This window comes from Suncus etruscus, chromosome 10 (genome assembly GCF_024139225.1).
Source record: "Suncus etruscus isolate mSunEtr1 chromosome 10, mSunEtr1.pri.cur, whole genome shotgun sequence".
Lineage (NCBI taxonomy): Eukaryota > Metazoa > Chordata > Mammalia > Eulipotyphla > Soricidae > Suncus > Suncus etruscus.
The window spans coordinates 96300864-96322761 of record NC_064857.1 but is presented as its reverse complement, the minus strand read 5'-3'; the positions used below and the strand labels follow the sequence as shown (position 1 = coordinate 96322761).

The 21898-nt window shown below is 41.5% G+C and overlaps 1 protein-coding gene and 1 non-coding gene across 2 annotated transcripts in view; both read right to left on the bottom strand.

Moving 5' to 3' along the window:
• Positions 1-21898, bottom strand: part of KLHL7 (kelch like family member 7) — a 52753-nt gene that overhangs the window by 10224 nt on the left and 20631 nt on the right. Inside the window, exons 5-7 of the mRNA XM_049781441.1 lie at positions 12109-12284; positions 8964-9138; positions 4693-4835 (exon numbers count right to left, since the gene is read on the bottom strand). Coding sequence (XP_049637398.1) covers positions 4693-4835; positions 8964-9138; positions 12109-12284 — 494 coding nt within the window. The remainder of the gene's footprint in view (positions 1-4692; positions 4836-8963; positions 9139-12108; positions 12285-21898) is intronic.
• LOC126021648 (U6 spliceosomal RNA) lies at positions 8507-8609 on the bottom strand. Its single transcript, XR_007500146.1, has one exon. It is a non-coding gene; the product is annotated as a U6 spliceosomal RNA (small nuclear RNA).

The window sequence follows — 21898 nt, the reverse complement described above, 5'->3', positions numbered from 1 at the left end:
TCTTGGAGGAGCTCACCCTCCCTGCTCTCAATGTAGATCACAATTTAAAAAAATCAGTCACTTAATATAAATGACAAATGTAAAATGATTGTTGGCACTCCAAAGTCTAGCTTTATTAAACATATACTGTTAACCTTTGAGAGTTTTACTCTTTTTTTCTCTTATGTTTTTTAATTTCCATTTGGTGTACGTTAAGAGAGATAGTCTTATACAGCCTAACCCCTATATTTTAACAGGAAATGTAGGAGGTCGTCTTATATGTCAGAAAATATGGCAACATTAAAAAAAAAACCCAAGCAGGGGCCAGAATGGTGGCACAAGTGTGCCTTGGGCACACTAACCTAGGGCAGACCCCAGCATCCCATATGATCCCCCAAACCAGGAGCGATTTCTGAGCACATAGCCAGGAGTAACCCCTGCTTGTCACTGGGTGTGGCCCAAACCGGACCCCACCCCCCCCCCCAAAAAACACCCAAGCAACATTAAAGTCAAAAAGAGACATCTAAGAATGTCTTGCTTTTTAGGGGCCGGAGAGATAACATAGAGGTAAGGCATTTGACTTTCATGCAGGAGGTCATTGGTTCGAATCCCGGCATCCCATATGGTCCCCTGAGCCTTCCAGGAGCAATTTCTGAGCCTGGAGCCAGGAATAACGCCTGAGCACTGCGGGGTATGACCAAAAAAAAAAAAAAAACATACACACACACACACACACACACAAATGTCTTGCTTTAATTGAGTTCATTGTAAAATATTTGGCTTAAGACAATGATACAGGGGCCAGGAAGGTGGCGCTAGAGGTAAGGTGTCTGCCTTGCAAGTGCTAGCGTAGGACGGACCACAGTTCGATCCCCGGGCATCCCATATGACCCCCCCCAAGCCAGGAGTGGTTTCTGAGCGCATAGCCAGGAATAACCCCTGAGTGTCAAACAGGTGTGGCCCAAAAACCAAAAAAAAAGACAATGATCCAAACCAATCTTGTGTGATTTCTTCACTCTGTGTGATGAAATCCAATGATGTTATAGTGGTTTAGATTTTCCCCACGTGTCCTTTGCCCCTATGCCCCTTTTTTGTTGTGCTCCTGACAGAGCTGAGGATCAAATCCAGATTGACCAAGAGCAAGACAAGCACCTTACCCACTTTTTTTGTTTGTTTTTGGGCCACACCTAGCAGTGCTCAAGGATCACTCCCAGTAGGGTGTGTGGTGCTAGAAAAGGAGTCAGATGTCTTAAGTCACAGTATCAGTCTTTATTGCAAAGCTAGAGGAATGAATCATGGATAGAAGTATGAGCTGTGGCCAGCGCTATAGAACATTAAGATACTTGCATGTGACCAACCCAGGATCAATCCCTGGCCCTCCCCTATAGTCCCCCAAACAGCTTCAGAAATACTTCCTAAGAACAGAACCTAGAAGCCATTGAGCATCACCAAGTGTGGCCCCAGAAAAGCACAACAAACCAAAAACAAACAACCCCCCAAAATAAAAACCATGAGCTAATAGCCCAACACACTAAATATGATTGTGATTAACTAGTTTAACCTGAATTTTCCTTCTTAGGGAACTGTATGTGCAATTCTTTGAGTTATGGTGTTCAATATTTTTTAAGTATTAACTTTTAAATATTAAATCATGAGTATTAAGTATAAGCTTTCCTTGCTAACAGTTGAAGTTTTTCATTTGGTAGGAGTTTGTAAATTATTTCTGGCTTTGGGAATGCTCAAAAACTTGGTTTATAAAAAGTCACCGTAATAGTTTCAACTTGGCATATGTAGGTAACAATTTGGTTATTATGTTATTGTTTATCCAAATCATTAAATAAAATTTCTTATCTATTAGCAGGAAAAAGTAACCTCCTGATCTAATCTTAGGTTCACCTGTGTAGTTCTCTGTGGTAATCTTGGCTACAATAGTATATTCCATCTTCCTAAAGACAAGATGGTCTCCTATGCTGATTAGCAGTTCCACAGAACAGAAAATGGAAGGAATCCAATTTGTTTTGGTAAGACAAATTCTTTTATTTTTCTTTTTGGTTTTTGGGTCACACCTGGCAGCACTCAGGGGGTTACTCCTGGCTCTGTGCTCAGAAATCGCCCCTGGCAGGCAAACTCGAATTTAGCCTCTAATCAATAATGCGGTGTGTAAATCAAAGGTGTCTTGTGGATGCCCAAAGCACAAGAAACAACAGAATAGGTTCATCATCATTCTTTTTTTTTTTTTTTCATCATAATTCTTTTTTTTTTTTTTTTTTTTTTTGGTTTTTTTTTGGGCCACACCCAGCGGTGCTCAGGGGTTACTCCTGGCTGTCTGCTCAGAAATAGCTCCTGGCAGGCACGGGGGACCATATGGGACACCGGGATTCGAACCAACCACCTTTGGTCCTGGATCGGCTGCTTGCAAGGCAAACGCCGCTGTACTATCTCTCCGGGCCCTCATCATAATTCTTACTCACTGAAAACTTAGTTTGGGAAAACTAAATTTGTTTCTTTTTTTTTTTTTTTTTTTTGGTTTTTGGGCCACACCCAGTAACGCTCAGGGGTTACTCCTGGCTATGTGCTCAGAAGTTGCTCCTGGCTTGGGGGACCATATGGGACACCGGGGGATCGAACCGTGGTCCGTCCAAGGCTAGCGCAGGCAAGGCAGGCACCTTACCTTTAGCGCCACCACCCGGCCCCTTAATTTTGTTTTTGTTTTTGTTTTTTTGGGCCACACCCATTTGATGCTCAGGGGTTACTCCTGGCTAAGTGCTCAGAAATTGCCCCTGCCTTGGGGGGACCATATGGGATGCCGGGGGATCAAACCGTGGTCCTTCCTTGGCAGACACCTTACCTCTAGTGCCACCTCGCCGGCCCCTTATTTCATTTTTATGAAGGTTCAAATTTGACAGCTAAAGCAGCATCACCCCTTCAGGAATGAAGGGCATACAAAAGAAACATTTTGTTTAGGAAGAATTTCAAGCTGTTCTTTTTTTTTTTTTCTGTTTGTTTTGGGGCCATACTGTTGGTGCTTCAGGAATACTCCTGATTTGATGCTCAGGAGGCCTCCATATGAATTCTAATCAGAGTGATCACACACACACACACACAGGATGACAAACATCTGTGCCTTCCCTCCTCAATTTCATGCTTGCTCAATGGGTTTGTGTCACCTAGGAGCTACTGAAACTGTAGAATTTGCCTACCAATAGCCAATGTAACTGTCTACTACTGGCCAATATCATCTTTAAATTTATATTCTGTTCTGGGCTTGGATTAGTCTTTACTACTTTTTGCAAATTTGACAATACCATATCTGTTTTTAAGAATGCCTTGTATTTATCATTACTATATTAATCCAGAGAGACACATCCAAGAATCCACAGAAGCAACAGACAAGTAACTTGATATATGCCAGACACTCTGGAATACATGAAGTATCTATCATCACAACTAAAAAATGGACCTTGGGGCCAGAGGGGTAGTCTAGGGAGTAGAGAGATTGCTTTGCATGCACTGACTCAAGTTTGTTCTCCATCACAGTCCTCTGAGCACAGACAGGAGTAAACCCTGAGTTCAGGGCAAAGAGTAACTGCAGAGCATTTCCCCAAAACCAAAGAAACAAACCAAACACAAAATGAGCCTCTGAAATCAAATTGTGCTTAGAATCTACGCCAGTACGAATAGTAATGGATAAAATGAAAAATCAGTTTCCAAAGTCTTACGGGGTTAGGGGAATGGCAATACCTTAGGACTGTGCTGTTTTGCCCCTAAACATGCAGCAGCAGAAATATACAGGGGTATTATATCCTCTACAGCCAAACAACACTGGCCTAAGAAACAGAGCAGAAATTTGAGTAGACTAATAACAAAAATAGCTTTCAAAAATGTGGCTCTAGACCTATGGCTCAGGTTTTGCTGGCCCAAAGGGCATATCATCTACAAACCACCTTAGAGCTGGTGATTATTTCTACATGGTTGTATTAATGGGAACTTAGTTTTCTTGGTCTCCCAAATTTTCTAAAGTATTATTTTATATTAAAACATAACTCTAAATAAAGAAGTCATTCGCTTCCAAAATAGATTTGTCTTTCAAATTTTGGGGCCACACCCAGCAGTGTTTAGGGAAGAATCTTATGGGAGACTATGAATCAAATCCACATCAGCTATGTGCAAGGCAAGTGCACTACCTGCTTTATTAGACTCTTTCCAGACTGACAAAGTGGATTTCTGCTAAAAATAACACTTTAAGTGTTATAATGAAGAAGTTGTAATACAGGACTTGTAATGAAGACAAGGAGTGGATAAGCAAATGAAATAAGGGAGGAAAAAAACCAAGTTTTCCATTTTCTTTGGCAATGGTTCCTATGCAACCATTTCCTTATGTGTAAAATGCATAGAGCTATGAGCTTTATGAAGTATATGAAGGAAGAGTTAAGTAACATCTCTAAAGATTTGAATTTTGTTTGTTTTGTTTTGGGGCCACTTCCAGTGGTTCTCTGTTGTTACCTGGCTTTTCACTTTGGACTCATTCCTGGTGGGCTCAGGGGACGATATGGAATGCTGGGGATTGAACTACGGTCGACCACGTGCAAGGCAAGCATCATGTCTTCTGCTCTACCGCTCCAGGCCCCAAAGGCTTTAAATTTTACCTCTGGTGCTAAGTATGTACTTTTTTTTTTTTTTTTTTTTACCTAAAAACAAACAAGAATCAGTTACCTTTGGGTTAAAATATCTACAAGATTGTGGTTGGGATCCTCCAAACAGAGCAATGCGATACTCATGCTTCTTTCTTCTAGGCCTTGTGCCTTCTACCAGCTCTTCTCTATCCTCTGGAGACAGCAGATGGTATCTCATTCCACCTGTAGAAAAATGAGTGATGATTCTTTGAGAACTTCAGGCATATTAATACTTTAAAAAAGGAAATACAGGGGCAAGCACCATGACCAATAGGGCATGCAGCCAACCTTGGGCTCGAGCCCCAGCATCCCATATTGATCTAAGCCTGCCAGGAATGATCCCTGAATGCAGAGCCAGGAATAAGGCTGAGCTATTGCTATGGCTCCAAAACCAAAACCAAATAAACAAACAAAAATTCAAAAAAGAAATACCCTGGAGATAGGATAGCAGGTAAAGCACTTACCTTGTATATCTCCAACGAGAGTTCAATCCCTAGTACCCTATACAATTAATCCCCTGGGCACTTCTAGGAGTGATCCCTTAGTGCAGAGCCAGAAGTAAGCCCTATGCCCTGCTGTATATGAAAAAAAAAAGTACATTTATTTCTGTCACTTTTTCTTTTACTATCATCTCTGTATAGCATTCAAGGAAACAACATACAGCAGTATACAGGGCTGTCCTCAGGTACAGAACAGAAGAAAAAGGCAAGATGAGGATAATACAGAGTTATATCATTTGTCTTTTAGAAATTTGTATTTGTGGGCCTGGAGTGAAAGTATAGCAGACTGTAACACAGATGGCCTGGGTTCGATCCCCAGGTTCCTATATGATCTCCTGAGCCCACCAGGAGTGATTCCTAAGCACAGAGCCAGGAAGTAACCCCTGAGTACTGCTGGATATGGCTCAAAAGACAAAGGAAGGAAGGAAGGAAGGAAGGAAGGAAGGAAGGAAGGAAGGAAGGAAGGAAGGAAGGAAGGAAGGAAGGAAGGAAGGAAGGAAGGAAGGAAGGAAGGGAGAGAGGGAGGGAGGGAGGGAGGGGAGGGGAGGGGAGGGGAAGGAAGGGAAGGAAAGGAATGAAAAGAAGGAAGGAAAGGAAGGAAGGAAGGAAGGAAGGAAGGAAGGAAGGAAGGAAGGAAGGAAGGAAGGAAGGAAGGAAGGAAGGAAGGAAGGAAGGAAGGAAGGAAGGAAGGAAGGAAGGAAGGAAGAAAGGGAAAGAGGAAAGAAAGAAAGAAAGAAAGAAAGAAAGAAAGAAAGAAAGAAAGAAAGAAAGAAAGAAAGAAAGAAAGAAAGAAAGAAAGAAAGAAAGAAAGAAAGAAAGAAAGAAAGAAAGAAAGAAAAGAAAGAAAGAAGAAAGAAAGAGAGAGAAAGAAAGAAAGAAAGAAAGAAGAGAGAGAGAAAGAGAGAGAAAGAAAGAAAGAAAGAAAGAAGAGAGAGAAAGAAAGAAAGAAAGAAAGAAAGAAGAGAGAGAAAGAAAGAAAGAAAGAAAGAAAGAAGAAAGAAAGAAAGAAAGAAAGAAAGAAAGAAAGAAAGAAGAAAGAAAGAAAAGAAAGAAAGAAAGAAAGAAAGAAAGAAAGAAAGAAAGAAAGAAAGAAAGAAAGAAAGAAAGAAAGAAAGAAAGAAAGAAAGAGGAAGGGAGAGAGGGAGGGAGGGAGGAAGGAAGGGAGGGAGGGAGCAGGGAGGGAGGGAGGGAGGGAGGGAGGGGGGAGGGAGGGAGGGAGGGAGGGAAGGAGGGACGAAGGGAGGGACGGAGGAAAGAAATTTGTATTTGTATGCCATAAAATAATATGTCAACGAGAAATGATTTATGCACATTTCTTTTTTATTTCTTTCTTATTTTTGGTTTTTGGGCTTCACCCGGTGACACTTAGGGGTTACTCCTAACTATGTGCTCAGAAATCGCTCCTGGCTTGGGGGACCATATGGGATGCCGGAGGATCGAACCATGGTCCATCATAGGCTAGCATGAACAAGGCAGACGCCTTATTGCTTGCACCATCGCTCCAGCCCCGATTTATACATTTTTATATAAGTAAATGATTGCCTTGAGACTCAAACAATGTAAAGAAAGGAGAATAGTCATTTCCTGCATAAGGGGAAGAAAAGGATACATATAAATACACATTTCTAAAAGACAAATGGCACTATCCTCTATTACAGAAATAAATGCACTATTTTTCCATTTTGGGGGTGGGGAGTGGATGGTTGGACCACATGCAGAAATGTCCAGAGCTTACTTCTAGCTCTGCACTCAAAAAATACAAAACCACCCAAACAAAAAAAGAGGAAAGAACAGAAACTCTTCTTCACTTATCATCAGAAAATGCAAATCATAATATCAATGAGATTGGTACACATCCAAAAAAGTAGAAACACCCAGTGCTGGAGGGGACAGAGGGACAAGATGGGAAGGCCTTATGGTTCAGCCTCAAAGGAAAACAGTATGGAGACATCACAAAACTAACAGGACTTCCATGTTACCCAGTACTTCTACTTCTTGGCAGTCACCGCAGAGCCCCAAAACACTGGAAGACATCTGTACTATGTTCACTGAGGCCCTAATCATAATAGTCAAGATCTGGAAATAAGCCCAAATGCCCAAGAACAGACAAATCAATAAAGAAACTGTGGCATATTGGGCTGAGATAGCATAGGAGATAAGGCACTTGCTTAGCATACAGCTGACACTGGTTTATCCTTGGCATCACAAATGGTCTACCAAGAGTGGCATCTAAACAAAAACAATCCAAAAACTCTGTTCTAGATACAAAATGAAATATGAGAAAAGATAAAACCATGCAATCTGCTGCAACATGGATAGGACTGAATGGTATCATGCTGAGTGCTATCAGTCAAACAGCGAATTCAGACAGAATGATCTCTCTCACATGTGGAATATAAAAGACATTAAAATTTTTCTCTCTTCTTTTTAAAGAGAAAAACAATGGGCTAGTGGTAACTGATCCTAAGAGTCAACCTTCAGAATTGAGTTTTCCAAGGCCGTGGGGTAGGGATCATGAGAACTGATGAAGGAACCCTCATAGTGGGGGTAGTGTTGGCAATTACGTTATTAACAGTATAGTACATTTGTTCTAGTCATTTAAAAAAAGTCACTAGTGTCTAGATCAAAATTGAAAGAAAAACAATGGGGGCACTACCTGCTGATGCTCCGAGCATATTCCTAACTCTGCACTCTGGAATTATTAGTGGCAGGGAACCAATATGGGATATCTAGAACTGAGCTTGGGTCAAGCTGCATGCAAGGCAAGTGCCTACCTGCTGTACTATCATTCCAGCCCCAAGGAAGAAAACAAACAACTTTTTGATCACTGCACAGCACACTACTTGCCTAAGTAAAATAAAAAGTGGAAAACCTGGGGCTAGAGTGATAGCATAGTGGGTGGGGCATCTGCCTTGCATGTAACCAAACCTGGTTCTATTCCTGGCATCCCATATGGTACCCTTGAGTAATCAGAGTAACCCTTGAGTACTGCCGGATGTGGCACAAAAATAAAAATAAAAACCAAAAACAACAAAAAAGGAAAACTAGGCCCATAAATGAATACAAGGTTAAGATATTTGTCTAGATGCTGACCCTGGTTCAAACCTCAGCACCCACCTTGGCAGAGCCAGGACTAAGCCCTAAGCACAGCCAGGCATGGGCCAAAAATAAATAACACAAAGTAATAAAAATATGGAAATAAACATACTAGAAACAAAGTATATGAGCACTATTACATATCAATGGGGTGAAAAGATTAAATAATTTTTGTCCTTTATCATATGCATCCCGATAAAATAAGGTTCAAGACTAAATTCTCTTAGTAGAAAACTAAAATTTCTTTTTTTCTTTTTTTTTAATATGGAACGCTTCACAAATTTGCGTGTTATCCTTGTGCAGGGGCCATGCTAATCTTCTCTGTATCATTCCAATTTTATTATAGGTGCTCTCAAACTAAATTTCTTTTTTTTTTTTTTTTTTTGGTTTTTGGGTCTCACCCGGCAGTGGTCAGGGGTGACTCCTGGCTCCATGCTCAGAAGTCGCTCCTGGCAAGCACGGGGGACCATATGGGACGCCGGGATTCGAACCGATGACCTTCTGCATGAAAGGCAAACGCCTTACCTCCATGCTATCTCTCCGGCCCCATCTCAAACTAAATTTCTAATGGACCAGACTACTTGAAAAGCAAAGTCTTGAAAGTGTTTTCCCCATCTGTTGAGTCTGATACAGACCCATCCTAAAGAGGTTTAGTTTAAGCCTGTATGAAACTGGCTACATGATCAACTTATCAATAGATGTTAAGACAACTTACTTATCACCATCTTAAGGCATTCAGGATTGTCTTGAATGAGTGGTTCAGCTTGTACTGTTTTACTTAAAAAGTTTTTTGATATGAGAGGAAATCTGACTTTAGCAAGGATATCAACCATAAACGGCTGGCGGTTTGGTTCATCGTACTTCAACCACCTAACAGCAGCATCATAAACCTAAGGAAAGAGAAAAACAAAATAAACCAAACTAAATCCATTATGGTAAGGTTCTTAGATGGTAGCAATGTTACTACTCACCAGTATTTACTTTCACAACCAACTGTTCCCAACATTTTACTCAGATGTTCATTCCCAAATACCTGCCCATACTGCAGAACAGTTTATATATGCTCCAGTGACTCTTAAAAGTAATAATTTGGGGGCTGGAGTGCAGTGGGTAAGGTATTTGTCTAAAAAATGGCCTACCAAGTTCAATCCTAGCATCTTCGATAGTACCAAAAGTGATCCCTAAGTATGGCCAACAATAACAATAAAAAGGTAATAATATTAAGGGTGTATCTCATGGTGACTCGATAATAAAACTTTTTTGTTTGTTTGTTTTTTGGGCCACACCCAGCAGTGCTCAGGGGTTACTCCTGGCTATCTGCTCAGAAATAGCTCCAGGCAGGCATGGGGACCATACAGGACGCTGGGATTTGAACCAACCACCTTGGGCCCTGCATCAGCTGCTTGCAAGGCAAACACCACTGTGCTATCTCTCCAGCCCCAATAAAACATTTTTTAAAAACAGGTAATAATTTTTCAGAATTAATTGCTACTATTAAATAATGTGATAGGAAAGATGTTGATTTTTATTTTTGGGAGGGGGGAGGTGGGTAAGTGACACTGGACTCAAATTTCTGGATCTTTTTGGTGGCGGAGGTAGTAACTGGGTTTGGGTCACACTTGTGATGCTCAGGTCTTATTTCTGTGTTCAGGAATCATTCCAGGTGGGAATTGGGGGACCATTTGGGGTGCTGGAGATCAGGTCCAGTTTGGCTATATATGAGGTATGTGTTCTTCTTGCTGTACTATTTCTCAGGCCACCACCCATACCCCAAGCATCCTCAATATATAAATAGCCTAAGTCCACAACTGAACTAGCCACCAAGCCACCAAATTGTCCCAACTCCAGAGCGGCCCCTTAACTGAAATAAAAATTCCTTAGTGATTATTTAATACCCTATCTCTGGTCCACAGTTTTATAATGAATAACACATTACATTCATCTAGTTATCACTGGCTCTTCTATGAAGGTTATTTTAAGACTTTTCTTGTTATTATGCTAATGTTTCTGATAATAGTTTTGCATTCTGCTCAGACATTTTGTATCATATCATTCCTTTTGGGCTTGCCTGACGTATTTCTCATTTATACAAAGTATTTCTGATAAATATAAGGGTAACATATCCGATATAGGTTATATGTCTCACATATATGACAAGGGTCCTGACTGGGAGGCTAAAAGATGACAGGGGTGACATGCCTTTCTTGCTGTATTATAATCAAGGGGACATGTTACCAACATGCTTCTCATGCAAGGCCTTAATTAACCCCCACAACAATTCTCTGACCCATGTGACTTCATTTTTATCACACAGTGACGTTTTTTCCTATTCTGTCTCATTAGATTGAAACCACCGCAGCATGTGTAGGTAGCGTCCCTCAAGGTTCTCCAGTCTAAGGAATTACTTTTCTTCTCTTTCATGCTGACAATTAAGTTAGTTTTTGTTCTTGTCTTTGTCTCACCCAAGCAAGGCATTCCTGCCTTCCTGCCTGTTTTTTTTTTTTTTTTTAGATTTTTGGACCACACCAGACCAGAATAACTCAGGGGTTATTCCAGGCAAGCTGAGGGGCCATTTGGGATGCTGGGGATCCAAAATGGGTAGGCTGCATGCAAGGCAAATACCCTACCCATTGTGTTATCAACTCCAGTCCACTCCTGGTGATTCTTGGCCAACAGGCCAGAGAGCTCAATACAAGAACGATTGCACAGATAAAATGATACTTGGGGGGGGGGGGTGAGGTGGCACTAGAGGTACGGTGTCCGCCTTGCAAGCACTAGCCAAGGAAGGACTGCAGTTCGATCCCCCAGCGTCCCATATGGTTCCCCCAAGCCAGGGGCAATTTCTAAGCACTTAGCCAGGAGTAACCCCTGAACATCAAATGGATGTGGCCCAAAAAAACAAAAAAGAAAAAGAAAAAAAAAATGATACTTGGACCTCTGGTGCTCAGGGGATACCAGGGTCATGTTCAAAAGTGCTGCACTTGTTGATGCTACAGGGACCATGTGGTGCCAGGCTTGAATCAGGGTTGGGCTCATGCAAGGACTTAATTAACCGCCACAATAATTCTCTGACCCAAGTGACTTCATTTTTATCACACAGTGAGGTTTTGTCCTATTCTGTCTAGTCATTGAAACCAATCAGCAGCATACAAACCAATACTCTTGAAGAACAGAAGAAAATTTTTTGTACATGACCTGGTACAAATTTTTTTATCTTTCAAATAAAGTAACTCAAGTTTATTGACTATATATACCACTCTATATGGCTATATGTATACAATATATGGGTATATATACTCTTATTTTGTTTCTTATTGCAGTTGTAACAAGTTATAGAAAAGGGACTGGAGAGATCATGCAGAAGGGATATGGTGCTTATCTCACATTCAGCCTAACCCAATTTGATCCCCAGCACCACATATGATCCGCCAAACATGACCAGAAGTGATTCCTGAGCAAAAAAGGGCAGAAATAAGGCCCCAAACACCAAAATTTTAGGAAAGGCATTGTTCTACCTACCATGGAACCCATGAGCTTTCACTACCAAGTGGATTCTCCCTTAGCTAGTCCTTGAAAGCAATGAAGATTCTCTCTGAATAGGATCTCATCCTTGTCATGTAAACAATGAAATTATAAAAACAAGGAAATACTTTTTTTGTTGTTGTTTTTTTGGCCACACTCAGTAGTGCTCAGGGGTCACACCTGACTTTGTGCTCAGAAATTACTCCTGGCAGGCTCAGAATGTTGGGGATCAAACCCAGGTCAGGCACGTGCAAATGCCCTATATGCTGTACTATTGCTCTGGCCCCAAAGAAATACATTTTTCATTAGAAAAAACAATTAAGAAATCAACTAAGTACCTGGTCCTCTGCTCTCACAGTGAGTGTGTCCTGGTTGAGAAGATGTGTAACTCGCTTCACATCAAGTTGGAGAAATTCATCTGTTTTGTAAACTTCAGTAAAATGTTGATGAATAAAGTCGTCCGCAGTTGCTTTCAACTCAGGACAATCCAGACACTCAGCTAGCACACTTATACCTGAAAAAAGTATTAGGAAATAATTTAAAGAAAACATACATTGAATATGTAATTTTAGGAAAATTAAGATAGAACATTCCAAGTCTGGAAACTTTTTCATCCCATACATTTGTCTACTCTTATACCAAGATTGCTTATGTTTGGTTGAATTTGACATTATGTACAAGCTTCCTCAAGCAAATGTTTATCCCACTTTTTCAAGTCTATTATTATTTTCTCCCATTTTATTTTTGTTTGTTTGGGGGCCAAACTCAGTGGTGTCACTACTGGTCCAGGCAGAAAAACGGAAGTCAGGAATGAAATTCAGTGGTTAGAGTACATGCATAACGACAAGGGTTCAATTCCTAATACCAAATTTATGTGCAGACACAAACATACAGACACAACCGAAACAATAAACCCCAAATAGCCACAAAACAATGTAGACCACTAGAAGAATTCTGTATTCAGACTCTCAATTCATTTTAAGAAAACTAATTAATAATTAGATAATTAATGGCTAATTAAATAATCAATAATTAAAACATTGTAAATCCTGTGTTGGACTGAGGCAATGAATCTCAAACAGGGTTGGACTAATAAAAATGAGCAGATCAGTATATTTATTTAGTTAGTTAGTTTGTTTTTGACCACACATAGCAATGCTCAGGAGTCACTCATAGCTCTGTGCTCAGAAATTGCTCCTGGCAGGGTTGGGGGACCATATGAGGTGGTGGGGATTGAACCCAGATCAGTTCCGGGTTGGCTGTGTGAAAGGCAAACACCCTACCAATGTGCTACCACTCCAGCCCCAATATATTTATTTTATTATGCCTGATAAGGAAACTTTGACCATTACCTTATTTTTTTTTCTTGAGTTTGCAATGATGGAAATTTGCAGCACAAAGTTGAATAGTAGCATGTTTTCCTGTAAAGAATATATGCTATAGGTTTCAGACACTGACAGAAAAAATAAATTATTCTAATTTTAACTTAAGACTGTTTTTAAACATCAGGAGTGCATACTGAAAATACAAAGGTACTTTTCAGCATCTATTGCTATAATTATAAATATTAGCTTTACCCTATAGCTTGTTAGAATAGTCAACTACTTCTTATTTTCAAAAATTTAACCATTTTTGAGGAAATTCTAGTTGGCCAGGAAGTATTATGATTAACAGTTATTATAACTATCATTGCTAATAAACTTAGTTTTTAGAGTAATCTTAGTTTTTCAGAAAAAATTAGTAGAATATATACCCTGGCCTCACAAATGAAGTCTTTCCCTACTATCAACACCTATGTCAGAATAATGTCTGATTAAAACATTGTATTTGATTGATTTAATTTGCCAATTTAAAATTTCTTATTTTGATACTGGTTTACATCAGAGTATACTCTAAGAATGCTTCTGAACTCCCAATTCTCCCAATTACAATGGTCATCACTACTGTACTGGAATTCTTCTAACACATTCAATAAAGCTCTGACCACTGGCCATACCTGCACCTTACTCCCTGTGAAAACTTTATAGCTGTGTTAGGAATTCAAGAGCTCGTTCTAAACTGGTTTTGTTTATTCTCTTTTCTTTTCCTATTGCCTTCTTTAAGAATTTTATTTTAGTTACCATGAATTACAATACTGAATAACTGCTTCATACATACAAAGTTTCAACAACCAACCCTTTCATCCTTGTCTATTTCCCATTACCAATGCCCCTCCCTCCATTTCTCTTATGCCCACAACCTGCCTCTGAGTACATTTTAATTTAAGAACATGCACCACATAGTTGACTGTAATACATTTGTTTCCAGAGAAGTGTGAGCAAAATTATTGAAATAGAAAGAAAAATAAGAGGGAGTCAGTGCGGTGGCTCAAGGAGTAAGGCATCTCTGCCTTGCCTGTGCTAGCCTAGGACGGACCCTGGTTCAATCCCCTGGCATCCCATATGGTCCCCCAAGCTAAGAGCAATTTCTGAGCACATAGCCAGAAGTAACCCCTAGTTGTCACCAGGTATGCCCCCCCAAAAAAAAACAAAAGAAAAAAGAGGGGCTGGAGAAATAGTATGAAGGTAGGGCATTTGCCTTTCATGCAGAAGAATGGTGGTTCGAATCCCGGCATCCCATATGGTCCCCTGAGCCTGCCAGGAGCAATTTCTGAACACAGAGCCAGGAGTAACCCCTGAACACTGCCGGGTGTGACCCAAAAACCAAATACCAAAAAAAAAAAAAAAAAAAAAAGTAAAAAATTTAAAAGAAGTACACTTACAAGCAAATTTGTTAAATTTAATGTATGTCCAATGAATTAAGACAATGGCAGAAGTTTTAGTAAGCTTTTACAGCTAGCTAACCAATCTGTTATTTCATTTGTTTCCATACATTGACTTCAGCTACACATTGGCATCTACATTGTTGTGTTCCTACAGGGAAACAAACAAAGCTGTCTAGGAATTCAAAGCACTATTTCTGATACTGCAGCTTTATGGAGGTGTGTTCTCAGCTACCAGGTCTCTCAGAAGTAGAATTCGTGGGGTGGGATAGAGGTGGGTAAGATGGTGGTGCCCGCACACATGCCAAAAAGTCCTGGTGATATCAGCCCAAACACAGCATACCTAGAGTTTGGTCAGATTGGTGTCTCTGCAGAGAATCATAAAGGAGTGGTGAAGCAGGGCATAGGCAGAGATAATCATGGGTGATGGGAGCAGCAGGTGTTACTTCAGCAGGGCAAGACTTGGCCCACCCTCTCTCCTGAGATTGCAAGCATCAGCTGTATGTCACTGTATACATAATTTTTTGTTTGTTTTTGGGTCACACCGGGCAGCGCTCAAGGGTTACTCCTGGCTCTACGCTCAGCAATTGCTCCTGGCAGGCTCGGGGGACCATATGGAATGCCGGGATTTGAACCACTGTCCTGCAAGTAAGGCAAATGCCCTACCTTCATGCTCTCTCTCCAGCCCTGTATACATGATTTTTTCATGGATTGGTTTACATCTTTTTCAAGAAAAGAGTGAGTCTATAGAGGTAGCCCAATACAAACATGGTGACTCTACACTTTTTTTTTTTTTTTTTTTGGTTTTTGGGCCACACCCGGCGGTGCTCAGGTGTTACTCCTGGCTGTCTGCTCAGAAATAGCTCCAATCAGGCACGGGGGACCATATGGGACACCGGGATTCAAACCAACCACCTTTGGTCCTGGATCAGCTGCTTGCAAGGCAAACGCCGCTGTGCTATCTCTCCGGGCCCGTGACTCTACCTTTTTATTTAAAAAAAATTACTGGGCTGAAGCAATAGCACAGCAGGTAGCATATTTGCCTTGCACATGGCCAGTCTGGGTTCAATTCCCAAAAAGCCTTATGTTCCTTCAAGCACCACCAAAAATGACCCTGAGTTCAGAGCTAGGAATAACCCGAGAACTACCTGGTGTGCCCCCACCCCCACAAAAAATTACTATTTCAGGCCAGAGCATTAATACAGCGGACAGGGTGCTTTGCATGTAGCTAACCCAGGTTAGATCCCAGCACCAGTATGACCCCCTGAGCACCTCCAGGAGTGGGCCCAGAGTTCAGTGTCAGGTGTAAGCCCTGAACACTACTGGGTGACTCCCCCCCCCAAAAAAATTATGCTAAGTCAAACAACTTGTGTATGTTTGCAAAAAGCATACACACACAAGGTCTAATATTAGCATAACGATAATTCCAATAATTAATAGAATATACTGGGAAGTTCTTTATGCTTATGATCACATTTCTATAGAGCCTGTATGTTTTTTTGGTGTTTTTTTGGTTTTTGGGTCATACCCGGCAGCACTCAGGGGTTACTTCTGGCTTTATGCTCAGAAATCGCTTCTGGCAGGCTCAGGGGACCACATGGGATGCCGGAATTTGACCACCGTCCTTCTGTGTCTAAGGCAAACGTCTCACCACTGTGCTATGTATGCTTATTTTTAATACATATCTCTATATTTTGTATTTAGTCCATACTTGCAATGCTAAGTGCTTACTCTTAGCTCTATGCTCAGGAACCACTCCTGGTGGGGCTTAGGGGACCATACGTGGTGCTGAGGATCAAACCTAAGTTGGCTTCATGCAAGACATCCTCCCTATCCACTGTACTACCACCCACTTTCACCCTAACCTTTGTGGAGTTTTTCTTTTGGGGGGGGTTGTTTTGGGGCCTCATCTAATAGTGCTCAGGGCTTATTCCAGCCTCTGTGCTCAGAGATCACTCCTGGTAGGGCTCAGATGTGTGGGGATTGTATTCATGTCAGCTGCATACTAAGCAAGTGCCCTATCCACTGTCCTATTGCTCTGGCCCCTTTACTTTTTTTTGGGGGGGGGGGGAAGGGACCACACCCGGCAGCGCTCAGGCTACTCCTGGCTCTACACTCAGAAATCGCTCCTGGCAGGCTCAGGGGGGCATATGGGATGCCAGGATTCAAACCACCATCCTTCTGTATGCAAGGCAAATGCCCTACGTCCATGCTATCTCCCTGGCCCCAAGATGATTTTTTAATCCATGAAAAACTTAAAAGTGGGGGGTCATCATATACAATAGTATACAGCATGCTGAAATTTACTCCAGCTTCAGGGATGAGTGATAGGCCCCCCTCTTACCACTGCATCCCATCCAGCTGCCAGGCGTCATCACTCAGTCCTCTGCTTGTCCTGAGCTTTCCGGTGCTCAGTCCTCTGTTCAGTTTTTATGGGACACAGAGGAGGTTCTCTGTTTCCCTCTAGCTATCCTATTAATCACTGCACACACCAGCAGCTCTTGGGGAGCCCCCTCTCCCTGATCTCAATGTAGCTCACAATTTAAAAAATCACTCAGTACAAATGACAGGTGTAAAATGATTGTTGACACTCCAAAGTCTAGCTTTATTAAACATACAATGTTAACCTTTGAGGATTCCACTCTTTTTTCTCTTACGTTTTTTAATTTCCATTTGGTGTGCGTAAAAAGAGAGGTAGTGGGGCCAGAGAGATAGCATGGAGGTAAGGCCTTTCATGCAGGTGATTGGTTCGAATCCCGGCATCCCATATGGTCCCCCGAGCCTGCCAGGAGCAACTTCTGAGTGTGGGGCCAGGAGTAACCCCTAAGTGCTGCCAGATGGGACCCAAAAACAAAAACAAAACAAAACAAAACAAACAAACAAAAAATATATATATATAACTCAAACACTATATTTTAACAGAAAAAGTAGGAGCTGAAGAGACAGCATGGAGGTAAGGCACTTGCCTTTTATGCAGAAGGAGTGGTTCAAATCCTGGCATCCCATATGGTCCCCTGTGCCTGCCAGGGGTGATTTCTGAGCATAGAGCCAGAAGTAACCCCTGAGCACTGCTGGGTGTGATCCACAAAATAACAACAAAAAAAACAAAAAACAAAAAAAAAAGAAAAAGTAGGAGGTCATCTTATATATACCCAGTCGTCTTGTATGCCGGAAAAAAAGGAACTTTTCTAAATGATTTAGAAAAATTTCTCAGTGTTCAGATGGAGTGGCACTCACAAATTCTGAGTCTCTTTTCTAAATAACTATTATATTAGTTAACTATTATCTACCGGACAAACCTAAAGCTTAGTGACACAAAATGATGCAAATGTTTTATTATTACAACTTATGGGTCTTGGCTCTTAAGCTAATATTTGCAGTCAGCTGGCTGCTTAACTGGGGACTGAATGATACAGAAGAGATTAATTTCATTGATTTCTCTATTAGTGGGCAGGCAGGCTGGTGGAGGGAGCCTTTTTTGGGAAAGCTCATCTCTGTCTCAAAGGTCTCTAGTCTTCTTTTCCTGGTGCGGAATTTCCAGCAGAAAAGGAGGGCAAGCTCAATGTATAAGCATTTTCCAACCCTTGACTAAAGTCACACTTGCCAAAGTGCCATGTGCTAAAATCAAGTCAGATGGCCAAGTAGAAACCAAGCATCACCTTTCACTGGGAGGGGCTAGTCAGATCCACAAGAATGATATAAGTATAAGACCTACGATTTTGAGATGGGGGTAGAGAAAAGGCTCAGATGGCTGGAGCATTGGCTTGGCAGATGCCCTGGGTTTAGTTCTCAAACACGACTGGGAGTTGCAACTGAGCACTGCCATATGAAGCCTCAACCCAAACCAAGAGGATTTCATGATCAAATGTTGGTACTCTACTAAATCACCTTTATCTAAAAGCTTCAGCTGTTTATATTGTCTTTTTAATGTGATAAGATACAAGTCACGTAAAATTTACAACTAGTGACATTAGTACATTCCCAAGGCTGTAACCCACCAGACTCCCCAGCTCCACAATGTCATTACTCCAAATACAAATGATCTCTTGATCTGGAAAGGTAAAATAGCTAGGGTCTATTTAAAGAAGGAACTGATATCAATTCATTGAAAAAAGTAAGGTACTTAGCATACCAGCTGAAAAATTGAAGCTATTTGAGCTAAAATGTCATCTAGGGGCCAGAAAGGTGGTGCTAGAGGTAAGGTGTCTGCCTTGCAAGTGCTAGCCAGTTCGATCCCCGGTGTCCCATATAGTCCCCCCAAGCCAGGGGCAATTTCTGAGTGCTTAGGCAGAAGTAACCCCTGAGCATCAAATGGGTGTGGCCCAAAAAACAAACAAACAAAAAATAAGATAAATGTCATCTAATATTGTTTGTCTTTTTTGCCAATTGTTCCTTTTGAAATTTCTGCTTCACACTAAACATAAAAACATTGATATCTTTGTATCTTCATTCCATGTCTTTTATATTACCATTAATGGTCTGTTTCCATTGTTTCATGTCTAATCTTTAAACATTAAAGAATTCAGTGTTTAAATAAAGACATCATTTTTGAGAAATAAACATTAAAGATTAAAAATAAAAATATTATTAAATACAAAATCTTCGATTTTTGAAGTCTTCATTTTTAATTACATTTAATTGCATTTAATAGAAAAATCATGACTTTCTACCTTCCAATCTATACTTTCTCTTTCTTGGGGAAGGGTTTGGTCCACATCCAGAGGCATTCAGTGGTTACTCCTGGCAGGCGTGGGGGACCATATGGGATGCTGGGGATTCGAACCTGGTGCAGCTGTGTACAAGGCAAATACTCTACCTGCTGTGGTATTGCTCCAGCCTCCCTTCTTATACAGACATGTATACAAATGTGTGTGTTCATGCACTTTTTATTTTCAGGGTCAGGGATTGTACTTAGGCCATCATAAATATGAGACAAAGTTACACCACTAAGCTGCATCCTGGACTGTGTCCTTTCTATTTTAAATTTGCCTCCCTCACCTTTTTTTTTTTTTTTTTTTTTTTTTGGTGACAACTGGCAGCACTCAGGTTACTCCTGGCTCTTTGTTCAGAAATCACTCCTGGCAGGCTCGGGATACCAGATGGGCTGCCAGGCATGGAATCTGGGGGTTGGATGCATGCTAGGCAAACACCCCTAACCACTGTGTTATCACTCGGCCCCTCCCTTCCATTTTTGCCATGAAGTTTTGTCTACAAACATTAAGTTTGAGGCCCGGAGAGATAGCACAGTGGCGTTTGCCTTGCAAGCAGCCGATCCAGGACCAAAGGTGGTTGGTTCGAATCCCGGTGTTCCATATGGTTGGTCCCCGTGCCTGCCAGGAGCTATTTCTGAGCAGACAGCCAGGAGTAACCCCTGAGCACTGCCCAGTGTGGCCCAAAAACAAAACAAAACAAAAAAAACATTAATTCTGACATCAAATCTGTCTACATTTTGGCTAATGTTTATTAGCTTGGTTTTCTCTCCCTCAAATTACTGGGCTTCATTTGGTGTAGCATCTTTTCCCAATTCTATCAGCTGTCACTTATGAAAGCTAAGCAGTTAGGATATTTGGGCAGCAGAGAAATGGCAAATGAAAGCCAAAACAGAGTTCTTCAATCAGCTCATGGGGAGCATCAGGCTCAGGGCTAAAAAGAAAACAGGAGAACTGGAGTTAGCACAGCAACATGGCATTTGCCTGGCACGCAGCCAATCCAGGACAGATGGTGATTCAAATCCTGGCACCCTATATGGTCCCCCGTGCCTGCGAGAAGCAATTTCTGAGCACATAGCCAGGAGTAATCCCTGAGCGCCACCGGGTGTGACCCAAAAAACAAACAAACAAAAAGAGAAAGCAGGAGAAGACTGTTTGTCTACAACAGGTCTGGTTAACCTGGGTTTAGCTATTTTTGCTCTGGGTTACCAGCTTATCACAGCAGGAATACAAAGCAGAGCTCCTGAGTGGTCTCAGAAGCCCCCAAAATGAAACATATTTATTGGTGGTGCTGGGAATTAAACCCAGGCCTCACGGATGCAAACTAAGTGCTAAAATGCTGGACAGATGTGCGTCAGGTTCTTGTACTGTTAGATCCACTCTACCTCAGCTGTTTTTCTTTCTAATTGGGTCACCCAGTAAAAAGACAATTAAAGTGCAGCAAGTTGGGAAGTGATGAAGTCACTGCCTTCCAAAAACTTTCTTGAATTCCTTTATTTTTTTTTTTTACCGTATTTGCCAGCGTATAAGACGACCCCCTAGTTTTGCAGTTAAAACATAGGTTTAGGGGGCCGGGCGGTGGCGCTAAAGGTAAGGTGCCTGCCTTGCCTGTGCTAGCTTTGGACGGACCGCGGTTCGATCCCCCGGTGTCCCATATGGTCCCCCAAGCCAGGAGCAACTTCTGAGCACATAGCCAGGAGTAACCCCTGAGCGTTACCGGGTGTGGCCCAAAAACCAAAAAAAAAAAAAAAAAAAAAAAAACACATAGGTTTAGGCCTATTTTCGCCTTATCACACAGAACGTTCCTGTGCTGTGACTGTATGTACCACAGTGAGCCAAACAACAAGTAAAGGTTCAAAGGTTCTACTGTAATAAACTTCCTCTCTGACTCTGGCCAATCTGAACAGGCTTTTTACAGTGTAGATTCGGATCCAGAACATTGTCTCATTTGCATGCATAAAAAGCCTGCTTGCGGGCCCGGAGAGATAGTGCAGCGGCATTTGCCTTGCAACAGCCAATCCAGTACCAAAGGTGGTTGGTTCAAATCCCGGTGTCCCATATGGTCCCCGTGCCTGCCAGGAGCTATTTCTGAGCAGACAGCCAGGAGTAACCCCTGAGCACCGCCTGTGTGACCCAAAAAAAAAAAAAAAAAAAAAGCCTGCTTGGATTGGCTGAATTAGAGAGGTGGTCCGAGCAGCCTTAAAGTGATTGGTGTAGGATCGAGTTGGAAAATTCGTTCTGTGGCAATATTCAGACAATTTTCGTTTAGCAGCATATTGAAACATTTTTCGGGATATACTCGGCGTATAAGACGACCCCCGATTTTCGGTTGACTTTTTTTTGTTTCAAAAGTCGTCTTATATGCTGGAAAATACGGTAGTTTTTTGGGCCACACCTGGTGACACTCAGGGGTTACTCCTGGCTCTGTGCTCAGAAATTGGTCCTGGTGAGGGAGACCATATGGGATGCTCTCGCTCGGGCCCCTGAAGTAATTCCTTTTTATAGAATTAAATTTGTGAGAACATTTACTTATAATAGGGGAAGTGAACACAAATCTTTGGGAGATAAATTTAATTGAGGAAGATGCCCTAAACTCTGGCATAGAGAGCTAAAGGGAGTCTCTGATGTGCAAATGACATTAGATTATTGGTATTGTAT